This window comes from Hyperoodon ampullatus (genome assembly GCF_949752795.1).
Source record: "Hyperoodon ampullatus genome assembly, chromosome: 14".
In the NCBI taxonomy this organism is placed as follows: domain Eukaryota; kingdom Metazoa; phylum Chordata; class Mammalia; order Artiodactyla; family Ziphiidae; genus Hyperoodon; species Hyperoodon ampullatus.
Genome location: NC_136927.1, coordinates 61490722 through 61515695, shown reverse-complemented (window position 1 = coordinate 61515695; position 24974 = coordinate 61490722). Strand labels below are relative to the sequence as shown.

The 24974-nt window shown below is 40.8% G+C and overlaps 1 protein-coding gene across 1 annotated transcript in view; it reads right to left on the bottom strand.

Moving 5' to 3' along the window:
* The window catches only part of CSNK2A1 (casein kinase 2 alpha 1), a 31725-nt gene continuing 6751 nt past the window's right edge, over nt 1-24974 (bottom strand). The window contains exons 3-14 of the mRNA XM_079719817.1: nt 24170-24379; nt 22045-22156; nt 17367-17468; nt 16802-16852; nt 14695-14754; nt 13130-13213; nt 7575-7685; nt 6577-6678; nt 4973-5073; nt 3992-4140; nt 2880-2966; nt 1-445 (exon numbers count right to left, since the gene is read on the bottom strand). Of these exons, the coding sequence (XP_079575943.1) occupies nt 330-445; nt 2880-2966; nt 3992-4140; nt 4973-5073; nt 6577-6678; nt 7575-7685; nt 13130-13213; nt 14695-14754; nt 16802-16852; nt 17367-17468; nt 22045-22156; nt 24170-24270 (1176 nt within the window). The 5' untranslated portion in view covers nt 24271-24379 and the 3' untranslated portion in view covers nt 1-329. The remainder of the gene's footprint in view (nt 446-2879; nt 2967-3991; nt 4141-4972; nt 5074-6576; nt 6679-7574; nt 7686-13129; nt 13214-14694; nt 14755-16801; nt 16853-17366; nt 17469-22044; nt 22157-24169; nt 24380-24974) is intronic.

Here is a 24974-nt window from a genome sequence, read left to right as displayed (position 1 = left end):
TTTCTTTGTTCTTTAGTGATGAGGAACTGAATTTGGAAGGGGAGAAAAAAATTTGTCCGTGAAATATTCCACCTGCAGATAATTTTTCAGGGAACCCCCTGAGTTATGAAAAGTTCGAGTTAAAAAAAAAAGAAAGAAAAAAAAGAGTATCAGCCTATTGTAATTTTTTTTTTTTTTTTTTTATGACTGAACTACTATAAATCCACAAGCAACGGTTCAGACACGGTGCTTCTGAAGTATTTCACCCCTCCCCGCCAGGCGTAAGCTGCATCAAGGGAGTAAGTGGACTCCCCAACCTCTGCTCAGGCATCAGGAGACAGAAGGGGCCATTACTGCTGAGCGCCAGCGGCAGCTGGAACAGGCATCCCGAGGGGGTTGGCAGCAGCAATCACTGGTGAGCCTGCCAGAGGTCCAAGGGGTGAAGGGGTTGGCACTGAAGAAATCCCTGAAAGACAACAGCTGACAGTGAGCTAGAGACACTAACCATGGAAATCTTAGTCACCAGTTTTTCAGAGCACCTATCGCAAAAGTGACACAAATTCTCATTTTATTAAAGGCCTCTCCTTAGATTTTTTTTTTTTTTTTTTTTTTTTTTTTTTTGCGGTACGCGGGCCTCTCACTGCTGTGGCCTCTCCCGTTGCGGAGCACAGGCTCCGGACGCGCAGGCTCAGCGGCCATGGCTCACGGGCCCAGCCGCTCCGCGGCATGTGGGATCCTCCCGGACCGGGGCACGAACCCGTGTCCCCTGCATCGGCAGACGGACTCTCAACCACTGCGCCACCAGGGAAGCCCATAAAGGCCTCTCCTTAGATTTTTACAAAGTAAATCTAATTTCAAATTAAATCTTCACAAATTAAAATGACAAGCTCCAATAAATTTAGTAGACAGGTAAAGAAATCTAAGTTTGGAGAGTTTAAGCAGTTTGTCCAAGGTGCATGGCTAGTAAGTGGCATCTATGCTTGGATTCCAACCCAAGCCTGTCTAGGGCAGCATGTCCAACCAAACTTTATGCTCTGTAATCTGTACTAACGTGATGGCCACTAGCCATATGTGACTACTGAGCACTTGCAATGTGGCTAGTGTAGCTAAGCAACTGATTTTAAAATTTTATTTGATTTCAGTTAATATAAATAGCCACATGTGGCTAGTCACTATGAACTGAACAGTAGAAGGCTGGAGTCAAAGCTCATGCTCATGACCACCTTCCCTTGTTTTCAGTGCAGAAAGGATCATTTTTCATCTGTAAACTAAAATAGTGTTTTAGGATTTACTTCCATTTAGTTTCTTCCACCCATGATCAGATTACCTGTTAGACTGCCCTCAATCAGCTGGTTCTTTACATTTTCAAAATGTTATATATTTTCTGAATAGCTAATATAGTTATATGACTCAAAAATAGCTGAAAAGAGTATACAGTGAGAATTCTCCCTTGCCCTGTCACTTGGCCAACTTATGGCACCACTTTTGGGGTGTATCCTTCCAGAAATATTTTATGCATATACTTAAATATAATTTTATAAAAATATGCATATAAGAATCACATATAAGAATGTGATTATATATTCTCGCCCATTCCCGGTCTTGGACATGGTCCTGCATCTTGCTTTCTTCATTTCACATTACTACTTTGGAGTTGAAACTAGACAAGAACACGAAACACTCATTCTTTTCTCTAGCCATATAGCATTCCACTGAATGGATGCCCTGTAATTCATTTTATCAATTCCCTACTCTACACGGAGCTGTTTTTAATGTTCTTTGATTACAGATAAGGCTAGAATGAGTAACCTTGGACATATATAATTTTGCACGTTGGCATGATACCCAGAGGATAAACTCTAGATGGCAGCTAGTTCTTTAAAAAAAGAATTCAGACAACAGCAATTCTTTGAGGGTGTCTGAGTTAAGTGCCCTCACAATCACGAGTATATCCATGTGGATGCTGCCCACATATATAATTCTTAGGGGACAGGCCTATGGTTTCTTTTGGGTAACTGTGGTTTCTTCTGGGTAAAAACTCGCTCTAAATCATAATGACTCAACAACATTAAAGATAATTTCATATAAACCATTATAATTTACTAGGCACACTGTAGTTGCTCTGGAAAAACTCAGAGAACCATTCTTTTTTAAATTAATTTATTTTATTTATTTTATTTTGGGCTGTGTTGGGTCTTTGTTGCTGCGCGCGGGCTTTTCTCTAGTTGCAGCAAGCAGAGGCTACTGTTCGTTGCGGTGCGCAGGCTTCTCACTGCAATGGCTTCTCTTGTTGCGGAGCACGAGCTCTAGGCGCACAGGCTTCAGCAGTTGTGGCTTGCGGGCTCTAGAGTGCAGGCTCAGTAGTTGTGGCACACGGGCTTAGATGCTCTGCAGCATGTGGGATCTTCCTGGACCAGGGCTTGAACCCGTGTCCTCTGCATTGGCAAGCAGATTCTTAGCCACTGCGCCACCAGGGAAGCCCGAGAACCATTCTTATATGCATATATACCCATGTACAAACCCCATCTCTACTCTCCCTCATTTTCTTCATCTTGTTTCTGAGGATAGCATCACCTACTGTCAGTCTAACCGGTGAGATGAAAGGATCTCTTTACTTTTCATGGCTTGTTGAGACTTTCAAGTCCCAAATAATTTTTGTGATTCTGGCCTAGAAGAGACTGTTGATACTCTTACTCAAGGCAGGGCCATTAAGGTATACCAGGTTTCAAAAGCATCCTGAAACCTGGTGGGGAGAGCCATACAGGTCAGTATGTCAATAAGGTAATCATTATAGAGAAGAGGGAGGGCCACTGAAATCAGGTCACAAAGAGGGAGCAAAATTAAGAATGATAACTGACTTCTATCTTTTTTTAAAAAAATAAATTTACCAATGAACTGACCTGACATCATACTGGCGCTGCTGACAGGCGTACTGCCCCCTGGCATGCTAGATGAGCCCATTCGAGCCTGGTCCTTCACAACAGTGTCTAGAAAAGAGACAAAAAGGTTAGATTCTGTTATGCTTGAAGGATTAAACTAATGGGCTGGGGCCTTAAAGCAGTCATCCTCATTCTTTACATTTTATTTGTATTCCATATTATTCCCTTAGTAATAGAATTAAGGTGTCAACTGCCCACTATGAATTGAACAAGTAATACAAAATAGAACTATCTTTCCTGTCAAACTGTGGTAAAGGCCAACTACTAAACTAAATAGTAGGAAAAGGAGGTAATTATCCATAGTAGAGCTAATTTAAAACAAAACCAATCCTGTTAGAGTTTAATGACATAATACAATCTACCCTTACCCAGACAGAAATATATTATCAGAGTGAATTGGTTTTACTGCAGTTCACAGCTTGGTGCCAAATAGGCCAAAACTACAGGCTTGTGCAAATTAGTGCTATGACCACAGACTTCACTCTACATCTCCATCAGCCTTTCAGTCTGCTTCAGGTACAGGAGACTGAGCAAGAGTGTAATTGATTCACTAAAATACCATCCCACCACTCCCCAAGGAACAACCCAACACAGTGAGGATGGGTGCAGCAGCTAAGTGGCATTTTCACTCATGACAGTAGTTAGCTATACTCACAACCTAGGTCAAGGTGTTCATACAATAAGGTTTTCAAGCCTTTCTGGCTCTCTCCAACAAATGATTAACAAGAGACAGGACAGATATAGGGCTGTATGTTCTAATCCAACCACTCCAGACTAGCCACTGAGAAGTGTCACCCACACAGTAAGAAAAGCAATTTATTTAGGAGTGATCATGAGTCAGGTACTCTGTTAGATAAGAATCCTCTCAACAATCATGGTCCCCGCTGAAGAAACCAAGGCTCATTGTGGGTGAGGTAACTTTGCAGCAAGCTAAGTACAGGAGGCTGGAATTCCAATTCTGTTCTGTAGGGCTCTGGGCCCAGAGCTTTCTTCACAGCATATATTCTCCCCTGCCTGGTACAATCTACTGGGCAGGCCTGCACAGGCTCTGTGGGCTGAACAGCTGGACTCACAGAAATAGGGGTGCTCCATGGCCTCTCTTGCGGTGAGCCGTGACTGGTGGTCGTACCGCAGCAGCTTGTCCAGGAAATCCAAGGCCTCAGGGCTGACAAGGTGCTGGTTTTCACTGTGGACAAAGCGTTCCCATCGCTTACGGGAATGTCTGCAAAGCCAAAAGGGGGAATGAGAAATGGACCAAGGGGCAGAGAAGCGCCCAACATTTCACTCCTACATTTTCCTTAGTGGCTAGGATTCCAGCCAATCACAAGAGAAATAAAAACTCCAGAGACTAGTCTTATACCGCTCTGCCACTGCAGAGACAACAAAACTAATTGGAGAGACTGGAAAGAGCAGTGTTGCAGAAAAGAGAAATCTGGGTCCCCACAATTTTATGAAACATAATTCAGGTTACTTTACAGGACTGAATGCTCCTGCACAGCAAGGAGGGCCAGGTGGCTGGGCTAACCAGGCCTCCCTCCCCATCCCCCACACCCCCTTTCCTGGCATCTCTGCCACTTGGCCAGCAAAAGCCTTTGTATCAAGAAAGTTCACCTCTTCCTGTTAAGTGGTGAATGAGCTAGTATTGTGTCTAGTCACTATTTTTAGAGTCTGTTGTCTGCACATCAGTCTTGAAGCATGTACTTATTCTATGACTATTTCTTTCTCTTACAGACAATTCTGTCATTTAGAGAAGCAAGCTGAATCAGGAGGTTTTGATTTCTGACTCAACTGTAACCCTTCTACTAGACTCTACATAGTCAGGAATCTTCTGACTACAACCTCCACACTCAGAATCCTGTAAGTGAATCTGGGGAAATGGCCATTCAATCCAATGCTTTTATCACAGGCCTGCCTATGCAGCATTCTGTAGCAGTGGACCAGAGATACCTCAGCAGTGCTGGCAAAGAGAACATAACTATTCTGGGGATCCAAAGTACCAGTTTACACCCAAACTGCTTAAGGCACAGATGCAAAGATTTTATTTTGTGACTTACCTGCCCAAGATATCGTTAAAACGTGGATCTAATTCAATGTTGTATTTGTCAATATAGTCATATAAATCTTCTGTCCCCAGAACCTTGGCTATCCTCACCAACTAGGATTGAAGAAGACAAAACCCACACCAAAAGCATATTACATGATTAAATCAACAATTAACCATGACTGAATTAACAGAACGGGATCATCATGGCTACAGGTATGAATGTTACACCCAATTTACTTCAAATTTTTTTGCACAACATGAATGGATTTCCACGTAACGTTCCCTAAATTATTACTGATGTGAATGTATCAAACAGAAAAAGCAAACCACTTTATAACCTGCTTCCTTCCTTCTGGTGAAGTCTTATTTTTTCCCCCTTACAACCCAGCTGAAGATGTCACTTCCTTTGGGAAGCTCCCTCCCAACCCCATATACTCAGACCACTCATTCCCATTACAACTGTCCTTTGTATCTTGTCTACACTTCTACTCTGACATTTACTACTGTAACGTACTTTCTTATATGTTTGGTTCCCTTGCTAGATAGACTATGAAGAACTTTTGAGATGAGGGGTTATTTTTTCTTTTTGTCTGTATTCCTCAATTCTACATGGCACCTGATAAAGAGTTGCTGATTTTAACTGAATTCACATGGTATTCTTCGACTCATGTGAAAAATGGTCATCATATGTATATAACATTCTCGAAATGATAAAATTGTAGAAATGGAGATTACAACAGAGAAGCATGAAAGGGGGGAGGGGAAGTTGGTGCGACTACAAAAGGGCAAATGAAGGATCCTTGAGGTGACAGAGATGTTCTGTACCTTGGTTATATTGATATCAACATCCTGGTTGTGATACTGTACATAGTTTTGCAAAAAGTTATATTAGGGGGAAACTGGACAAAAGGCACACCATATTTCTCTGTATTAATTCTTACAACTTCACATGAATTTACATTACCTCAAAATAAAGTTTAATTTAAAAAGTCATGGTGCTCAAACAAGGCAACAGTACCTTCCACAAGGCCCTAGAATCATTCCAGGTTCCCTTGAATGAAATGGCCCCTTGATCTACAAGGGGAAGTGCAGCTAGTATAAAAAATACCATCTATATTTCTACTGACATACATCAACTCAATCCGTATGACGAGACAAAAGGATCACAGAAATACCACATATAAACCAACATGCTGGAGAAAACATTCCTAACCCTAATGAAAGCTCACATTAGGAGATTCTAAGGTAATATCCTACATTTTAAACTATTATTCTTTGAATTGTAAAATATTTCCTAAAACATGTATATACAAGTATATCTCACATTAAACAAGCAATGCAAAGGAAAAACTCTAATTTCAATAAGCTAAACCAATAGTTCCCAAGACACCAATCTGAGGATCAATGTCAGGTTGGCTGACAAGCCATTAATTGAAAATTATTCTAGGGTCCCACTCTCAGATTCTAACTTATTAATTTAATAGCTCTCAGGTGTGTGGGGGGGACCAGGCATCTGTATTTTAGCAAGATCCACTGCAGTTTCTAGCGGGTAAGCAGATCTGGCCGTCACTAGGTAAGACCAGTAAATGTCCTAATAGGAACAACATATATCACCTGATCATAATTGTCATGTCCATGGAAAAATGGCTCCTTCCGGAAGATCATACTTGCCAGCATACAACCCAAGCTCCACATATCCAAACTATAATCATACATCTGCATTAAAGAAAATGTCGTCATCACACATGAAATGACAAGAATGAATCCTGTCACTTCAAATTTTTTTAGAAAAGCTTTTTATTAAAAACAAACCACTCCACTGACTTAAAGTCCAAATACCAAAAACATGTTTTTCTTCTGTGCATTCCCACCCATGCTCCCCCACCCTCTCATTTTAAATCTGTACATACTATTTTGAATGACTTTCTTAACTTATGTAAGAACAACCCAATTGTCAGCCTATGGAAACCTTCTAACGTGTATCATTTTTTTATTGCATGAATGCTTCAGAATTTAATCTTTAACTTCCCCTACAACAGGATAGTGTTCTGTTTTTCACCATTATAAATAACATTGTAAAGAATATTTTTATGTATAAAATGTTTTTTGAACTCAGGGTTATATCCTCAAGACCCCAGAAAAGGAATTTCTAGGACAGAGTCTGAACTTTTTAAGGTATCTGATAATAACACCTGGGAGGACTGGGACAGGAAAGGTATTCCCAAGGATTTTGTTTCCGTGAGAAGAGTGCTTTCTTTTCTTTTTTGGTAGAGGGAAGGTCTTTATATCTAGGTATAATTTAAGAAGAGAACACTTTTTTCAGTTTACTTTTAAGGTTGGTTAAATCTAGCTTACAATTCTCAAACTAGCTGTGTGTCTTTCTCTTCAGTTAGGATCAAATGCAGATCTATTCATATTCTACTGACATTATGACAATACAAACATAAGTTGTGGCAGATGAACTGAAGTGATTCATATTTTACATTCATATAAAAGGGATAGCCATGGATGTGCATAAATGGCCTACTCAGAAGTGCAAAATGACATTTTTTTGCAAATTATGTGCAAAATAAACACAAGGACCAAAATTTTATCTGCCCTCCTCTTCTCACCTGATAGTCTACAAGTAGCTCAGGACCTTTGAAATATCGGGAAGCAACTCGGACGTTATATTCTTGGCCAGGATGGTAAAACTCAGCCAAACCCCAGTCTATTAGCCGTAGCTGAAAGAAAAAGATAATAAATAATGAGTGACTTTATCTTTTAAGTTACCCCTCACACTGCCATTAGAGTACTCTTTTTTTTGGCTGCACTGTGCAGCTTGTGGGATTTTAGTTCCCTACCAGGGATTAAACCCGGGCCCTCGGCAGCAAGAGCACAGAGTCCTAACCACTGGACCCCCAGGGAATTCCCTAGACTAATCTTTTTAAAAATAACAGCCATGTCACTCTCTATTGAAACCCCTTCAGTGACCACCTATTGCATTTAGGATGAAAATAAAACTTCTTAGCTTGACATACAGGGTTCTCTCCAGGATCTAATTCCTTTGCTCTAGTGAGACTTACAGTTCCTGAAAAATACAATCTCATTCTGTGCTTCTGCAAATTTTTTTTTAGTGATTTTTTTTAAACATCTTTATTGGAGTATAATTGCTTTACAATGGTGTGTTAGTGTCTGCTTTATAACAAAGTGAATCAGTTATACATATACATATGTCCCCATATCTCTTCCCTCTTGAGTCTCCCTCCCTCCCACCCTCCCTATCCCACCCCTCTAGGTGGTCACAAAGCACCGAGCTGATCTCCCTGTGCTATGCGGCTGCTTGCAAATTTCTTAAACTGCTCATCTGACTAGAATGTCTCCACTATTCAATATAGACTCCTACTGTGGTGAACACCTCATCTTTTGAGTTATTTAAGTTAGCTCCTTTAATGAAGTCTTTTCTAATTATGCAAATAGAAGCAACTATTGTCTTTGATATGCCCCCCCACCCAACCAACCTCAGATAAATTTCTTTAATAGAACCTACAGCTCTTTACTGAATATTTGTTTGCTACCTTTTAAAAAAAGATGGACTGGGGACTTCCCTGGTGGCGCAGTGGTTAAGAATCTGCCTGCCAATGCAGGGGACATGGGTTCGATCCCTGGTCTGGGAAGATCCCACATGCCGCGGAGCAACTAAGCCCGTGTGCCACAACTACTGAGCCTGCACTCTAGAGCCCTCAAGCCACAACTACTGAGCCTGCATGCCACAACTACTGAAGCCCGTGTGCCTAGAGCCCATGCTCTGCAACAAGAGAGGTCACCGCAATGTGAAGCCTGCACACCACAATGAAGAGTAACCCCTGCTTGCCACAACTAGAGGAAGCCTTGCGCGTAACGACAAAGACCCAACGCAGACAAAAATAAATAAATAAAATTAATTTATTAAAAAAAAACTGAGTAAAGAAGAAAACGTTTAAAAAAATATATGGACGGTAAGATCCTTGAGGGTAGGGACTGTTTTATTCACCTTTGCTAATTTTTAGAATTCAATGTAATGCCCAGTACACAGGAGAAAACCTAAAAATATTTACTGAGTGAATGCAGTAAGAGAAAAGCCACACAAAACAGCTCTTACCAAAATGTATCCTGAAAGTGGAAACAGTAGTAGCAAGGACAAGAGGCAACCTTAGCAACTATACCCCAATTAAAAAAAAAAAAAAAAAGGCAACCTATTTGCCCTTTGTGTGCAAACCATGACCAGGATTTGAAGTGTGAGCAGTAGGGTCTGAGTAATGCCTGACTGCTCCAGCACTGTCTCCAAAAGTTCACTGTTAATTAGGTTCAGTGTCTTCTTTTAGTAAACAAAGGGAAATATAACAAAAGGTATGAAAGAAAATATAACTTTTTTATCATCTTTCTCTTCAACCTCTTAATATCAGTGCTCCAGAGCTGTCCCTGAGCTTTCTGTCTTATCAATAAGTATTCCCAGATGACTATTTCTGGTCTGTGGCTTCACACACAGTATCTCTGCTTCTCCCACTTATACTCTCTAGCCCACACACATCACCAGCCATCTCTCTGTGATCACCTAACAGACATCTCAAAACTAAACCTCTGATAATTCCCTGCAAAACCTGTTTCTCCCACAGATTCCTCCTCCTCTGTTACCTTCCATTTATCCTGTCATTCAGGTCAAAAACTTTTTTTTTTTTTTTTTTTTTGCGGTACACGGGCCTCTCACTGTTGTGGCCTCTCCCATTGCGGAGCACAGGCTCCGGACATGCAGGCTCAGCGGCCATGGCTCACGGGCCCAGCCGCTCCGCAGCATGTGGGATCCTCCCGGACCGGGGCACGAACCCATGTCCCCTGCATCGGCAGGAGGACTCTCAACCACTGCGCCACCACAGAAGCCCCAGGTCAAAAACTTTTCACCCTGGACTCTTGTCTCCCTTCCACCCCAAGTCTAATCTGTCAACAAATCCTGCTGGCTCTACCATATTCTGACCATATCATCACATCCACTGCCCTTGCTCCGGTCCATGCCATCACCAATCTCTGATTTACTGCAATAGCTGCTTTTCTTAGCTGGTCTACCTTTCACTTTTACCCTCAATTCTCCACACAGGAACCAGAATGATCCTTTTAAAAAGTATTTTTATTTAAAAATTATTATAAATTCATAGGAATTTGGAGATGTTCTGTGTACCCTTCACCAGTTCCCTTGATGGTAATATCTTACGTAACTATAGTACAGTATCAAAACCAGGAAACTGACAATTCAGAGACCTTTCTTTTTCAGCAGTTTTACACGCATAAGTGTGTGTATAGTACTACACAATTTTATCACGTGCAGCTTCATATAGTTTACACCACAAGATAAAGGACATCACCACAGATGTCCTTTGTGCTATACCTTCCTCTCACTTTCTAACCCCTGGTAACCTGTTTTCTAACTCTATCATTTTGAGAGTATTATAGAAATGGAACCATCAGTTTAACTTTTTTTTTTTTTTTTTTTTTTGCAGTACGCGGGCCTCTCATTGCTGTGGCCTCTACCGTTGCGGAGCACAGGCTCCGGATGCACAGGCTCAGCGGCCATGGCTCATGGGCCCAGCCGCTCCGCGGCATGTGGGATCTTCCTGGACCGGGGCACGAACCCGTGTCCCCTGCATCGGCAGGCGGACTCTCAACCACTGCGCCACCAGGGAAGCCCCAGTTTAACTTTTTGAGACTGCTTTTTTTCACTCAGCATGAGACCCATCCAAGCTGTTGCATTATCAATAGTTCTTACTAATCAGTAACAATACTACATGGTATAGATACACCAGAGTTTGATGAATCATTTATGCACTGAAGGTTTTTGTGTGGACCTAAGTCTTTGTTTCTCTGGGATAAATGTCACTGCTGGGTTGTTTATAGCTTTTAAAGAAACTGACAAACTACAAAACAATAGTTTGACATTTTCCAAAATGAGTATGCCACTTGACATTCCCATCAGCAATGTATGAGAGATTGAGTTACCCTGCATCCTTGTCTGTATTTGGAACTGTCACTATTTTTTATTTTAGCTGTTCTAATAGATGCGTAGTGAACTTTTAAATACGCAAGTGAGAACTTACCAACCCTCTGCTCAAATCCTGCAAAACCCGTGTCTTCGGAGAAAAGGCCTGACAGTGATCTTCCAGGTTTTGTATGATCTGGTTCTATTTATCTCTCTGATCTCCTTTCCTTCCCCTCTTCCCCGTGTTCATTCTATCCCAGCTCTACCCTCGTGCTGTTCCAACACGCCAAGCACATTCTTGTCTCAGGGGTTTGCATCTGCTATATCCTCTTCCCAAGACTGCATGGTTGATTCCCTTCAAGCGTTCTCCAAAACGTCACCTTCCTAATGAAACCTTCTCCTTACCACCTTGTTTAAAGCTGCAACACCCTCTGCCACTGCCTATTCCTGTTTTATTTTTTCTTCCACATCACTTTTGTTTTTTTTTGCGGTATGCGGGCCTCTCACTGTTGTGGCCTCTCCCGTTGCAGAGCACAGGCTCTGGATGCGCAGGCTCAGCGGCCATGGCTCACGGGCCCAGCCACTCCGCGGCATGTGGGATCTTCCCAGACCGGGGCACGAACCCGTGTCCCCTGCATCAGCAGGCGGACTCTGAACCACTGCGCCACCAGGGAAGCCCCTTCCACATCACTTTTAACTTTCTATCCTACCAGTCTCCCCCAGATGTGAACTCCTACGGACAAGAATTTTTTATCTATTTTTGTCTCACACATATATCCCCAGCCTCCAGAACAATACCTATTACACAGTATGTGCTTAAAAGAATACTAACTGAATGAACAAATCATCTATATCCCCAAAGCCTACAACAGAGAGCCATCACTGCATAAAAGGTGGGCTTGGGTCACCTTAAAAAACAGAAATGTTAACACTGCAGCTTTCATTAAAAGTACTTGTAGAGCTCAGGGGCCTCATGATACTTGCTAATAAGCAGCAGCATTTTCTGAATATTTCATCCATTTCACAACTGTACACACTTAATTCTCACAATAATCTAGTGGCATGCAAGACAAATATTACTTGTATACCCACTGTATAGGTTAAAAAATAAAAATAAAAAAAGAGGCAGGGCTTCCCTGGTGGCGCAGTGGTTGAGAGTCCGCCTGCTGATGCAGGGGACACGGGTTCGTGCCCCAGTCTGGGAAGATCCCACATGCCGCGGAGAGGCTTGGCCCGTGAGCCATGGCCGCCGATCCTGCGCGTCCGGGGCCTGTGCTCCGCAACGGGAGAGGCCACAACAGTGAGAGGCCCGCATACCGCAAAAAAAAAAAAAAAAAAAAGAGGCAGATGAGGAGAAAGGCATTTCCCAAGAGAGTAGTTTTTCAATAAATAAGACTAGAAACCAGGTTCCCTGCCAAAACTAATGTTTTACCCACTACACTAATCTGTTTTCTTTTTGATAGGAATATGAATGAATGATGTTTTAATCATCGTGATTTTTATTTATTTATTTATTTTTATTTATTTATTTATTTTTTGCTGTACACGGGCCTCTCACTGCTGTGGCCTCTCCCGTTGCAGAGCACAGGCTTCGGACGCACAGGCTCCGTGGCCATGGCTCGCGGGCCCAGCCGCTCCGCGGCATGTGGGATCTTCCGGGATCGGGTCACGAACCCGTGTCCCCTGCATCGGCAGGCGGGACTCTCAACCACTGCGCCACCAGGGAAGCCCTCATCGTGATTTTTAAAAAAAATTTATTTTATTCTAGTTGATTGACAACGTCGTGTTAATTTCTGCTGTAAAGAAAAGTGATTCAGTCATACACATATACATTCTTTTCCATTAGGGTTTATCACAGGATATTGAATATAGTTCCCTGTGCTATACAGTAGGACCCTGTTATTTATCTATTCTAGAAACTCCCAGTCCATTCTTCCCCCACCACCCCTCCCCCTTGGCATCCACAGTTTGTTCTCTGTGTCTGTGAGTCTGTTTCATAGATAAGTTCATTAATGTCATATTGTAGATTCCACACTGATTTGTTCATTCATTCATTCATCAGATATTTATTAAGTGCCTAACAGTACCACGGACTATGACAGATGCTAGGAATAAAATGTTAAAGATGGGCTGTTAACTCTATCATGTTGATAAATAAGACTTGTCCATCTATCACTTTACCTTTCTGTGCTCATGATCAATCATGACATTATGCGGCTTTACATCTCTGTGCATAATCCCCATGCTGTGACAATAATCCAGAGCCTGTGGGAGGAACAGGTAAGAAAGGAAAGCGTTAGCTTGTATAAGAGTGATTTTTTAGTTAAAGTCCCTTACGTTTTCCTCCACAGTTTTCCTTCTAGCCTCACAACACTCCTGAGAGTCAAAGTAAGGACAATCACTTCCGCAGGTATTTTTTAGAGACTTGTGCAAGCCCATGCATGGCCTCTAAACTTCAAATCCTGTTCTTGCACAGTTGTTCCCACATCCTTTTTGTTACAAAGACTCAAAGTGTTACACCACTTACATGACTTCCATTTTCTCCCCCTTACCCAAAGCCTGGATCATGTTTACAAACACGAGTCCCTCAAAAGAAGAAAACTGATCTGTACTACAAACCTCATATTCAAAGAACAGTAATTCTTTAGCAGCTAAGACTATGCAGTAGAAGTCGGCAAACCACGGCCCATGGGCCAAATATGGCCTGCTGCTTGTGTTTGTGAATGCTTAATTGGAACACAGCCACATCTATTTGTTTGCATGTTGCCTGTGGCTGCTTTCATGCTACAACATCAGAGGTGAGTAGTGTGAGAAAAGACCCTATGGCCCACAAAGCCAAAAATTTTACCATTTGTCCTTGTAAAGGAGTTTGCCAACTCCTGATTTATGACATCAAACCCAATTTGAAAACCATGTCCAATCTCAAACTAGTGAGTGGCATAACCTCTGGGGCTTGCTAATCCAGGCCTTCAAGTCAGCTGATGTCATTGGCCAAGTTCTTGTCCTTTCTGAAGGGCAACTTGGGTTCCTATGGTTCCCAGGGTTAGGCAAGCATATCCTTAACTTTCGGAAGTCCTGCTTGCCACAAGAATGCACGAGCCAATGGAAAGATCAAATATTTCTGCGGGCCTAGTCTCTTCAGGATACTTCTCAGGTTCAAATGCAGGCTTTATGTCAATCCTCATTTAGTAAGACACTAGCCAACTCTTAGCAATCTTCTTATCTATAAAGCTGATCTTCTGACTACTGGAAGCAATATATTTGGTGATCCCACTTCAGGAATCAAAGTTCATTCTAAATCACCAATCTCTAAGCACAGATTTACATAATCTTTAGGACAATGGCCCTTTGAGGGCTGAGTTAAAGTTTACTGTTTTACTTGTTCAATTTTAAGTAAAATAAAGTACACCAGGAGTTTTTTTGGTTTTTTTTTTTTTACAAGTTTTGACAATTTAACTGTAACTTTCATAAGAGCAAGATAGAGATTACAAATATTTGTTAAGGAGTCCCACCTCTCTTCTAAATACCCCTTCCAAAGCATTGTAAATTATATTCTTACTAGACCCTTATTCCATAACCTTTATATCAGCATAAGAATTCTGATGCTACTAATTTATTTAAAATTTATATAAACAGACCCCCAAACCCCATATTTTACAAAGTTAACCCACTGGCTTTTCTACAGTCATTTGGATTATTTAACAAAGGGGAGATCTAAAGATATTTAGTATTCAAGGTTCTCTTACCTTCAGAATCTCATACATGTAAAATCGAATATCATAGTCTGTTAACGTCTGGTACAATTGCTGTTAAAGACAAATGCAACATTTGAGCCATGAAACAGTACTGAAAGGAAGGAAATTTCTCATCCTCATTTGTAGTAATTCAAATCAAGACTGGGCTCATTTACCACTGTTCTAAAATCTGTCTGTTCACCAGTCTCTACCTCTCCAATATAACACGAAAGAGATACTTTGGGTCTTTAACTCTATATATAAAAGTGAAGAATTACTTAAGTTCATATTGCTGAAGCTATAATCTACTTTTGGGAACATACCAATTTACATATGCAACACGCACTGATATACATTTATAGTTTTTCATTTACCTCCAGATCTTCTCATAAAACACATGTGGGCAAACACATAGCCTCCTTAGTAGGGAATTAATTCACCTTTGGCCTAGTTACAGGCACTGCAGATCACCAGTTGGTATGCAGATGGATTGCTGTCAAATCTGCTGAGCCAATTTAACAGAACTGTCCCAATTTGAAAGTAAACTCTGAACATGTCATGAAAGTAAACTCTGAACATGTCATGTATCTTTCCCAGTTTCTAAAGAGTTTCAGACTTAAAAAAAAAAAATGTACATATCATTAAACGGTCAGTGGTGTCCTCTGACAACATTTTCCTTGAAGTTATCATTCTGATTCTAAAACAATTCTTCTTCCTTTTTTCCTCCACTCAGCAAAAGAATTCACTCATTTATTGATACCTAATATTTCTTTTTTAAAAATTTATGTATTTATTTATTTTTGGCTGCATTGGGTCTTCGTTGCTGTGTGCGGGCTTCCTCTAGCTGCAGCAAGCGGGGGCTACTCTTTGCTGCAGTGCGCGGGCTTCTCACTGTAGTGGCTTCTCTCATTGCAGAACACAGGCTCTAAGCACGCGGGCTTCAGTAGTTGTGGCACACGGGCTCAGTAGTTGTGGCTTGCCGGCTCTAGAGCACAAGCTCAGTAGTTGTGGCGTACGGGCTTAATTGCTCTGTGGCATGTGGGATCTTCCTGGACCGGGGCTCAAACCCGTGTCCCCTGCATTGGCAGGCGGATTCTTAACCACTGCACCACCAGGGAAGACCCATATACCTAATGATACTGGCCTGGTGCAAAGGCAAGTCAAATACCTTTACAAGTTAAAACCCAAGAGAGTGCCTACATTCTTCTGTTGTGCTGGAGTTGAGAATTGTTGAAATTCTCCAGAATTTCCAGAAGTCAGAGATATCTGTTGCAGAGGTCTGCGCTTTACCAGAATTTACACTACCCTTCCCCACCCATCTCTTTTTAAGATCTAGAATCCAAAGCTTCTGAGGAATCCTAAGGTATAAGCAAGCAGTCCTTGCTTTTATATATACACAATACATTTCTTCTTGAACTTTGTCATTTTAAAGAGAAATGTCCTAAGGCCAGATCCTGACTAAACATGAGCTGTTGCTTTCATTAAGTATGATATCACTGGAAACTGTCAAACGAATGGTAAACTGTCAAATGGTGAGAAATAAAAGTACTGGTCATTAGAAAGAGCACTAAACAAATAAAAAGGCAAAATACCAAGATATGGAAAGTGAGCATTGTTTATACAAGACTATGTCTATATTTAAATTTAGCACTGTAAGAGGACTTCCCTGGCGGTCCAGTGGTAAAGAATCGCCTTCCAATGCAGGGGACGTGGGGTCGATTCCTGGTCGGGGAACTAAGATCCCACATGCCTCAGGGCAACTAAGCCCACATGCCGCAACTACTGAGCTCGGGTGCCTCAACGAGAGAGCCCACGTGCCCTGGAACCCGTGCGCCACAACTAGAGAGAAAACACACACGCCACCAACTAGAGAAGCCCGTGTGCCTCAACAAAGATCCCGCATGCCACAACTAAGACCCGATGCAGCCGAAAGGAAGGGAGGAAGGAAGGGAGGGAGGGAGGAAGGGAGGAAGGAAAGGAAAAAAAAATTAGCACTGTAAGGATGAAAAGCTCTTTTTAAGTAAGTTAGAAGGAAGCTCTTCTAACAGTAACATCCCTGAAAGACTTTCTATGTGGTCTAAAAACCCAACAGCTTGAAATGGTTGGTTATATATTATACCTTGAAGTCTGTGTTGTTTACATGTTCAAAAACCAAGGCAGGAGTTCGTGACTAGGGGAAAGAAAAAGAAAACACACATTAGTAATAGCCCTGGCAGCTTTAGTGGGCACAATGTTTGCGGACACTACGTGGTTAATTTGGCAGTCCTTGCCTCAGTAGTAGGAAACCCTCTATTGCTATAAGCCCTCCCCACTCTGATCATCACCACACTTAGGTCATATTGGGGATGGATTTCAAACAGAACACATGGAGCTGAAGTCTCACCAGGCTCTAGGCAGCCCAACAATGCGCCCATCGCCCATCGGCATCGGACCTGAGTTTGCAAAATGGATTAACACATTTCAGTTTCCAGTGCTATCAGTCTCTTAGCCTAGAAGAATAAGAAATAGTCTGTGGGTGGAGATCTCTTTGAAAGAAAGACCCAAGCTAGTTAAGTGGTATAACTGATTAAGCACTTTTAAAGCAGGACTTAATGGTAGAGGGAGGAACAAACAGAGGCCAGCTGTGCTCAGGGTCAAACACCACCTCAGCCCTGGTGGGCCTTACTAGCACCTATTATACTCACCACAGGGTCTTTTACAATGTCTGCCAGTGTGATGATGTTGGGACCACCTCGTAAATTCTCCAAAATCTTTATTTCACGCTTGATTTTCTTCTTCTTTACTGGCTGAAAGGGTAAAAGTACATCATTAAAAAAAATTATTTCAGGATATTTCAACAGGTAATGTAATACATGAATGGCTTACTTATGAGCTCCTTGAAGGAAGGAAATGTGTCAGATTTATCTCTGAATCCCCCTTCTCCTAGCCCTGTACCAGGTACTTTGCAGGTACTTAGCAAATACTGAATTGAAAGAAAAAAAGATTTCCACTCCAAAGACCAAAATTCTGCAGAATTACCATTTAATTCCGATCATCAGTCCTAATGTGTTAACTTTTAAAAACTATACAAACTAGGAATGTAAATGGTAATACTAAGATATATCTAGAAAAATCTTTTTATTAATTAGCATGAAACATGGGGCTCTTTCCATTCCTTTCTCTAAGTCTTATAAACACCCTACAGAAATGAAGGAAATCAGGACCAACAGCAAAGATGGCCACACCATCTTTGTGCAGTATAACCTTTTGGGTTAAATGTGTGCCTAGTGTGAATCCTTCTTTCATTGCCTGCTAGCTGTGTGTCTATGGGCAAGTTACATAACCTCTCTAAACCTTTCATTATGGGTAAAACAATCAACAAGAGTACTTATCTCATAATATTATTGCAAGAATCAAATGAGGTACCTGAAAAGACCTCAGAATATGGCTGAGACATAACACATAATATCTATCTAGCCTTATAACCAATATATCCTCCACATTCCTTTATCTTCACCCATCATTTCCCCATCTACTCTGGTACAGAAATCTCTTTCTTGTTTTTTTTGAGAAGGGCTTTGGTCCAAATGCACCTCCTCTACAAAACCTTCTTTCTAAACAGTCTAAAACAGTGCTAGTCCAAAAGAAATATAATGCAAGCCACATGTGTGTTTTATTTTTTATTGTTTTATTTTTTTGGCCGCGCCTCACGGCTTGTGGGATCTTAGTTCCCACACCAGGGACTGAACCTAGGCTGTGGCAGTGAAAGTGCCGAGTCCTAACCACTGGACCACCAGGGAATTCCCCACAGGTGTATTTTAAATGTTCTAGTACCCTCATTTAAAAAATATAAAGAAACAGTCAAAATTAATTTTAATAATACCTTTTAGTTAACAAAAATATAATCAAAATGTTATCATTTCAACACGTAAATCAATATAAAAAATTACTAATGAGCAATTTCATATTCTTTTTTTTTGTACTAGGCCTTTGAAATCTGCTGTATTTTATGCTTACAGAATATCTCAGTTTGGACCAGCCATATTTCAAATGTTCAATAACCACGTGTGACCTGTGTCTGCCACACTGGACCAGGCAATATTTCCTATTGGTGTTGGTCACCTCAGACTACTGACGCACTGCACACGCTTCTTAGAAACTGTTGTTAAGTATATATCATCTCTTCATTAACAAGACTACTGGTTACTAAACTTTGATTATCAACCTGGGTTTTTAAATATACAAACTGTATAGATCTGCTGAATCAGAATCTTGAGAACAGAGCTGGAGATCTATTTTTAGACACTTCTCGGGTTGATATTCCAGATCTAGGAACTATCAAACAATACTGTATAGACTCTTTTAACCTTTTCTTGAGTCCTAAGCACATGGTACAGCAGGAAGCAAGCACATTTTGGAAACAGACTGTGCTCAAAACCTGGCTTTGTAGCTGTGTAGCTTTGGGAAAAGCACTTAAGTGTTTCTGAACTTTACACTTGCCTTGCAGAATTGTGATGTAAATACTACAGCTACAAAAGGGCCCAATGCAAAGTAGACAGTCAATAAATGGAAGCTGGGAATTCCCTGGCGGTCCAGTGGTTAGGACTCCGAGCTTTCACTGCCGAGGGCCCGGGTTCGATCCCTGGTCAGGGAATTAAGATCCCGCAAGCCATGAGGCGTGGCCCCCCCAAAAATAAAAAAAACATATTAAAAGTAAATAAATAAATGGAAGCTGTTTTACTAATAGTGAATTCCACATTTAATTCAATCCATGGCCTCAGCCTTGCTTCTATCAGAACTCACTACACTGGCTAGGAAACAAGCTGATCACAAGTTTTCTATTTGCTTCGACTACCAGTTCTTTCTGATCTGCTGGAGTATCTAGGAGATGTTTCTACTCTCCAGGAACTAATCCATCAATCTCTCTCCTGTTTTCTACTAAATCACTATATCCCAACTGCTGGTTGATGGCAGAAAGCTACTGGTTTACAAAACCTTTATTCTACAGAACCCTTAAAATCTATAAACTTACAAAAGCTAGACAGACCAGGCAGGTCACTTAAATCCTAATTTAATGTGATCAACGCACATTTTGTCTAATAAATGGGGGAAAATTTAAAAATTTAAATATAGTTATGAGTGAACTTAATCTATAATTATACCACGTAGCTACACAGTTACAGTAACATATACAGTACAGTTAGGAAAAGACTGAGCTAGAAAAAAAAAATCTTTCCAAACCACCCATCACTCAAGACCATCAATGGCTCCCAACAACCTAGATGAGATAAAAATCATATTTTTCAAGGCTGGAAGGAAATGGAGATGTTATCTTTTCCCAGGCCATCACTAATTTAATCTCCCTTTCCAAGTTTACTTCCCATGTATGATCACATGACAGCTTCCACATGAAACATTTCTCTCACTTATTTCTTCCTCTTTTCTTAATCTTGTGCATTCTAGATTATGCTTCCCTTCCATGCTCCCATGCACACCAATCCAAATCCTTCTCCCACTCAGGGCCTGAAAACAGTTCCAGGGAGCTTTGCCTAACCATCACTATTCTCTTCTGAACTGTAAGACTCACTATTTATGCCTTCAGATGACTCTAAATAATATATCACCTCAGTCTATCATATACTTTTCCATAGGAATATCATTTTACAATTACACAGAACTTCCGTTTCCAAAGTATATATCTATATACAATTTTGTATTTGATCCTGGTAACTCTCATTTTCACAGATGAACCAATATGTCTTAAATAATTAAAAGGACTACCATGGCTAATTACTTTTAGAGTTTGGATTAGAATCCAAATGTCCCGATTTCCAGCCTAGTTCTCTTTCTACACAACATATAAATACTTAAACTTTGGTTCCCGAAAGGTATGCCAAAACAACCCCAGCAAATTCACAGGTGTTCTGTGGGATTTTTAATTTTTGAGGGAAAACGCCAATTAATACTTGCTGTCTGTCAGTTACTGAGTACACTACCAGCCTGAGGTAGTTCAGTTTCAATATTAGATTGCAGTACATTCTCTTTTTAATGGCATATTTTTGTGAAACTGGGTTTTCAGCAGTTGCTGTGACAAAAAGCAAGTATTGTGCAAAAATCAATGTGGAACAGGAAATGAGGCTGCTGGTGTCCAATCTGATTCCAACATTTGAGAAGTTGTGCAGTGACTAACAGGTATACATATCCCAATAGTAATTAATTATGGTTATATAAGAATAAAATAAAATTACTTTTCTCTTTCAACTTATGTGTATAATTTTTTAAATGGCTACCAGTTGAAACATAAATACCTTTTTTAGTTATTTGGACTTAACTACTTAATAAACAAAACTGTATTTCTTTTGGCTTAGGGGTACCGTGAGAGTCACTGAGGCAATATGGGTGCTATAAATTGAGAAAGTCTGGGTCCCTCTGCTTCTCGTGTCAAATATGGAAAAGTTCCTGTGGCAAGGAACTGTATGCTAAGTTCCTGATATATGGCAGTGTACAGTACAGTTATAACTAAATCACAATTTGCATACAGATAGCTCATTGGCCAAATCTGGCCTGCATGGTGTTTTAAAAAACTCAAGCCAACATTTAAAAACCAGGGGAATTAGTATACAAATATAAATGTCTAGCTTCTTTTTGCAAAACAGTACCAAACAACATTAGACTTGCATTGCTGCTGGGCAATCATCAGCTGGAGCTGGAGCACATGCCATAGTACCCATCACTCACATCTTCTAATCATGGGCACTTAAATCAGATTAGCTGCATTAATTAATGTCATCCACCTGTCCTCTAAAAGTCTGCATTTGTGGCTCCTCATCTTTACACAGTAGAGCTAACAACTCATTGAAAACAGAAGCATGGAATAGAACTAAAAATGTAAGAAATAGGAAATCAGTGTTAGGCAAGATCTAGGACAGAGAAGACTGCATCTTTACTCCCTCCCTCTGCCACAATCTAGCTGTACGATTTGAGTCAAACATTTCTCTTGCTTTAGTTTCCTGATCTGTCAAATGAAGATAATCTCTTCTATCGACTTCAAAGGAGCAATAAAATCAAGGTGTTAAAGCACTCCAAAAACCCTTTCAAGTGCTACTTAAAAAAAAATGTCTAGGGCTTCCCTGGTGGCGCAGTGGTTGAGAGTCCGCCTGCCGATGCAGGGGACACGTGTTCGTGCCCCGGTCCGGGAAGATCCCACATGCCGCGGAGCGGCTGGGCCCGTGAGCCATGGCCACTGAGCCCGCGCGTCCAGAGCCTGTGCTCCGCAACGGGAGAGGCCACAACAGTGAGAGGCCCACGTACGGCAAAAAAAAAAAAAAAAAAAGTCTAAACTCCAAAAACCTGTGAAGTTATAATCTCTCTTCTTGTACTTACCTTGAGAATTTTAACAACAACTTTTTCATTATTTGTGATGTTGATGGCTTCAAATACTTCACTGTATTTACCTCGGCCTAATTTTCTAACCAACTGGTAGTCATCTTGATTTCTGGGAACAAAAAGAGTCAGTCACAATGATTTAAAAAGTTCAAATTATCAAGCACTAATTCAACTTACAAAACTATAGCCAGTAGAGTAAAAGAAATAAAATGTATTTCAAATAATTCCCAAATTGGCTTCTTTGTATTTTAAAAAAATTTGGCCAATTTAAAATGTGTGTTCCAAATCCTAGAATTAAAAAATTTAAGACTTTCAGTTAATCTTTCAAATCCCAAGTTGTTCACATCTCTATTGACATACCACACGTAGATAGCTTGTATTGGGGTTTGTTATGTATGTTTGTCTCCAACAACAGACAGCTTTCCCTTGGAAAATAATTTTTATATATTCCTGTCCCTCAGTGCCTGGCTCAGTGTTGGCATCTTACAGGAAGTCAATACAAGAATATTTCATTTCAGCCACACTTTGGGAGCAGCCGATTTTTAATGGGTCTCTTTGCAGATAAGTGGCTTTCAAACATATAGGTTTGACCTCCAACTTGCCCTCCAAAGCTCTGAGGACAGTCCACGTAATGAAGTTTGCAAACCACGCCACAGATCATGAACCACAGTTAGGTGTCCCTTCTCCTACTTTTACCCATATTCCAAGACTACTAAGCAACATCAGTGGTGAAAAAGAATAAGGGAAATGCTAACATTTTTCTCCCTGCCTCTGCTTACAACTTAGAGGAATTTGCTCTAAAGAATGAGAGTCTTTTCAATAAGGCCTAAATGCTATTTACTCCTGCTGGAGACACTGACAATTCCGTGTAAAAAATCAGTCATTCATTTTTCTCAAGCAAAAAAAAAAGAAAAGTGAATGAACAGAGAAGGTAAAAGGTACTAAGGACAATGGACAATGTAATAATCACGGCAGGTCTAGGGAAGGAAGCTCTTAGCTCTGGTCGAGTTCTTTTCCTGTGGGAGGGCACAGAAAACAAATACAAGCAAGCAAACAGCACCACGCCAAAAACTCAAAAGGGTTGTTTAGTGCCATTTAAGCAGAACTAAGCTCAAAGCACTTAAGTTGAAGAGAGTTGAAATGTCTGCAGTAAAATTCAGGTATTCCTAGAGTCCGAAACATGTGATGTAAGAGGAAAATTGTTAGATTATCAATAATGATAACACTTATTGGCACTGTACCATGGTTCTTGATGGTATCTTTGAAGCACACTGTACCTCCCTGTGCAGAGATAATGTACTTACCGTTAAGAATCATGGCCCAATCAGCATTAAAACACACCCTATGACAAATTTTGAAGACCATTTACATGCTATGAAAATCACATGTGGACAGATATAAAATGTAGTGTATGGGAGCTGCAGCTTTACCAAGCTTTCAAATTGCTATCTTTTGCATTTGAATATCAAAATAATTTTATCACAAAAGGTACGACCTGATCAATTAAATACATACTATGTTGGGACAAGAAATGCAAACATCCAAATGAGACTGCACAGAAAATTAGGAGGGCAAACACAGCTGTTCAGGCAGACTGCAACTGTTCAGGATGGAATTTGGGCTGAATTCCACGTTACACATGGCTAGCCTCATGATAAGGGCAAATGTTTTAAGGGTTTAATTTTGCTTCTCATCAGAAAGAGGACATCTTTCTGGAGAACTGTTTTATCCTTCAGTATCATCATGGGACAACATTCTCTGACCTCAAAAATACTTTATGTAAGAGCCTGGTGTTTTCAAAGTCTCTCAAGTATTAATTCTCACCAAACTGCAAAGCCCTTAGCTGAGCAAGCTAATAGATAACTCTTTGTTACCATACAGAATATATACATCGGAGAAAAGAATAAGAGACCAAAATGTTTTTTAAATGGTAAACCCATCAGAACTGTTAACTGACCAAAGCCAATACCCTGTTTCTTTACTGTAGAAGAAAACAAAAATTGCGTTCAATCTTGAGGTTTATAACTGTACAGTCAGGGAAGCTTCCTGTTGTAAATTACGCAACAAATAAACAAGAGTCAGCCCTTTGGGTGAGTACAGTGAAGTAAACGGAAATTATTACCCCCATTCCACCACATGTGACTCGTAATCCCAGTATTCTCGGGGTCTGTGCGTATTAACATCTGTGTAAACTCTGGCCCTGCTTGGCACGGGTCCCGACATGTCAGACAGGTTGGCGGACAAAGCTGGACTTGACGTTTGGAGAGATGGCAATCACTGTGTTGAGAGGCAGCTGGGGGTAAGACCTCGTTTCAGAACTGTTTTCTTCAAACTGCAGAAACAAAACACACAAAGGCCAAGGAACCATTTTTAAAAAGCATATAGGAAGAAAAAAAAATCATCCTGAGTAATGGCCTCAAACATACCTTTGGCTCTCCTACCTGTTAACCGATGAATATATCCCAACTGTGCCAATCACAGTGTTTCCTGAAACATGGGGAAAAATTAAAACAAAACACCAAAATCCCAAGAAACATACTTAAACCTATACTGGCCCTAATCCTATTCTACAAAGTAGCCTGTTACCTCTTCATCTAAACTTTGGATGCTCTTTAAAAGATAGCCTGAAAGGGAAGAATGGCATTGTGGATAAGCCCATCAGCACTACTACTATTTATACATTCTACAAAAAGTATTAGCAAGGGATTCCCTAGTGGCACAGTGGTTAAGAATATGCCTGCCAGTGCAGGGGACACGGGTTTGAGGCCTGGTCCGGGAAGATCCCACATGCCTCGGAGCAACTAAGCCCGTGCACCACAACTACTGAGCCTGCACTCTAGAGCCTGCGAGCCACAACTTTCGAAGCCCGCGCACCTAGAGCTCACGTTCCACAACAAGAGAAGCCACGGCAATAAGAAGTCCGTGCA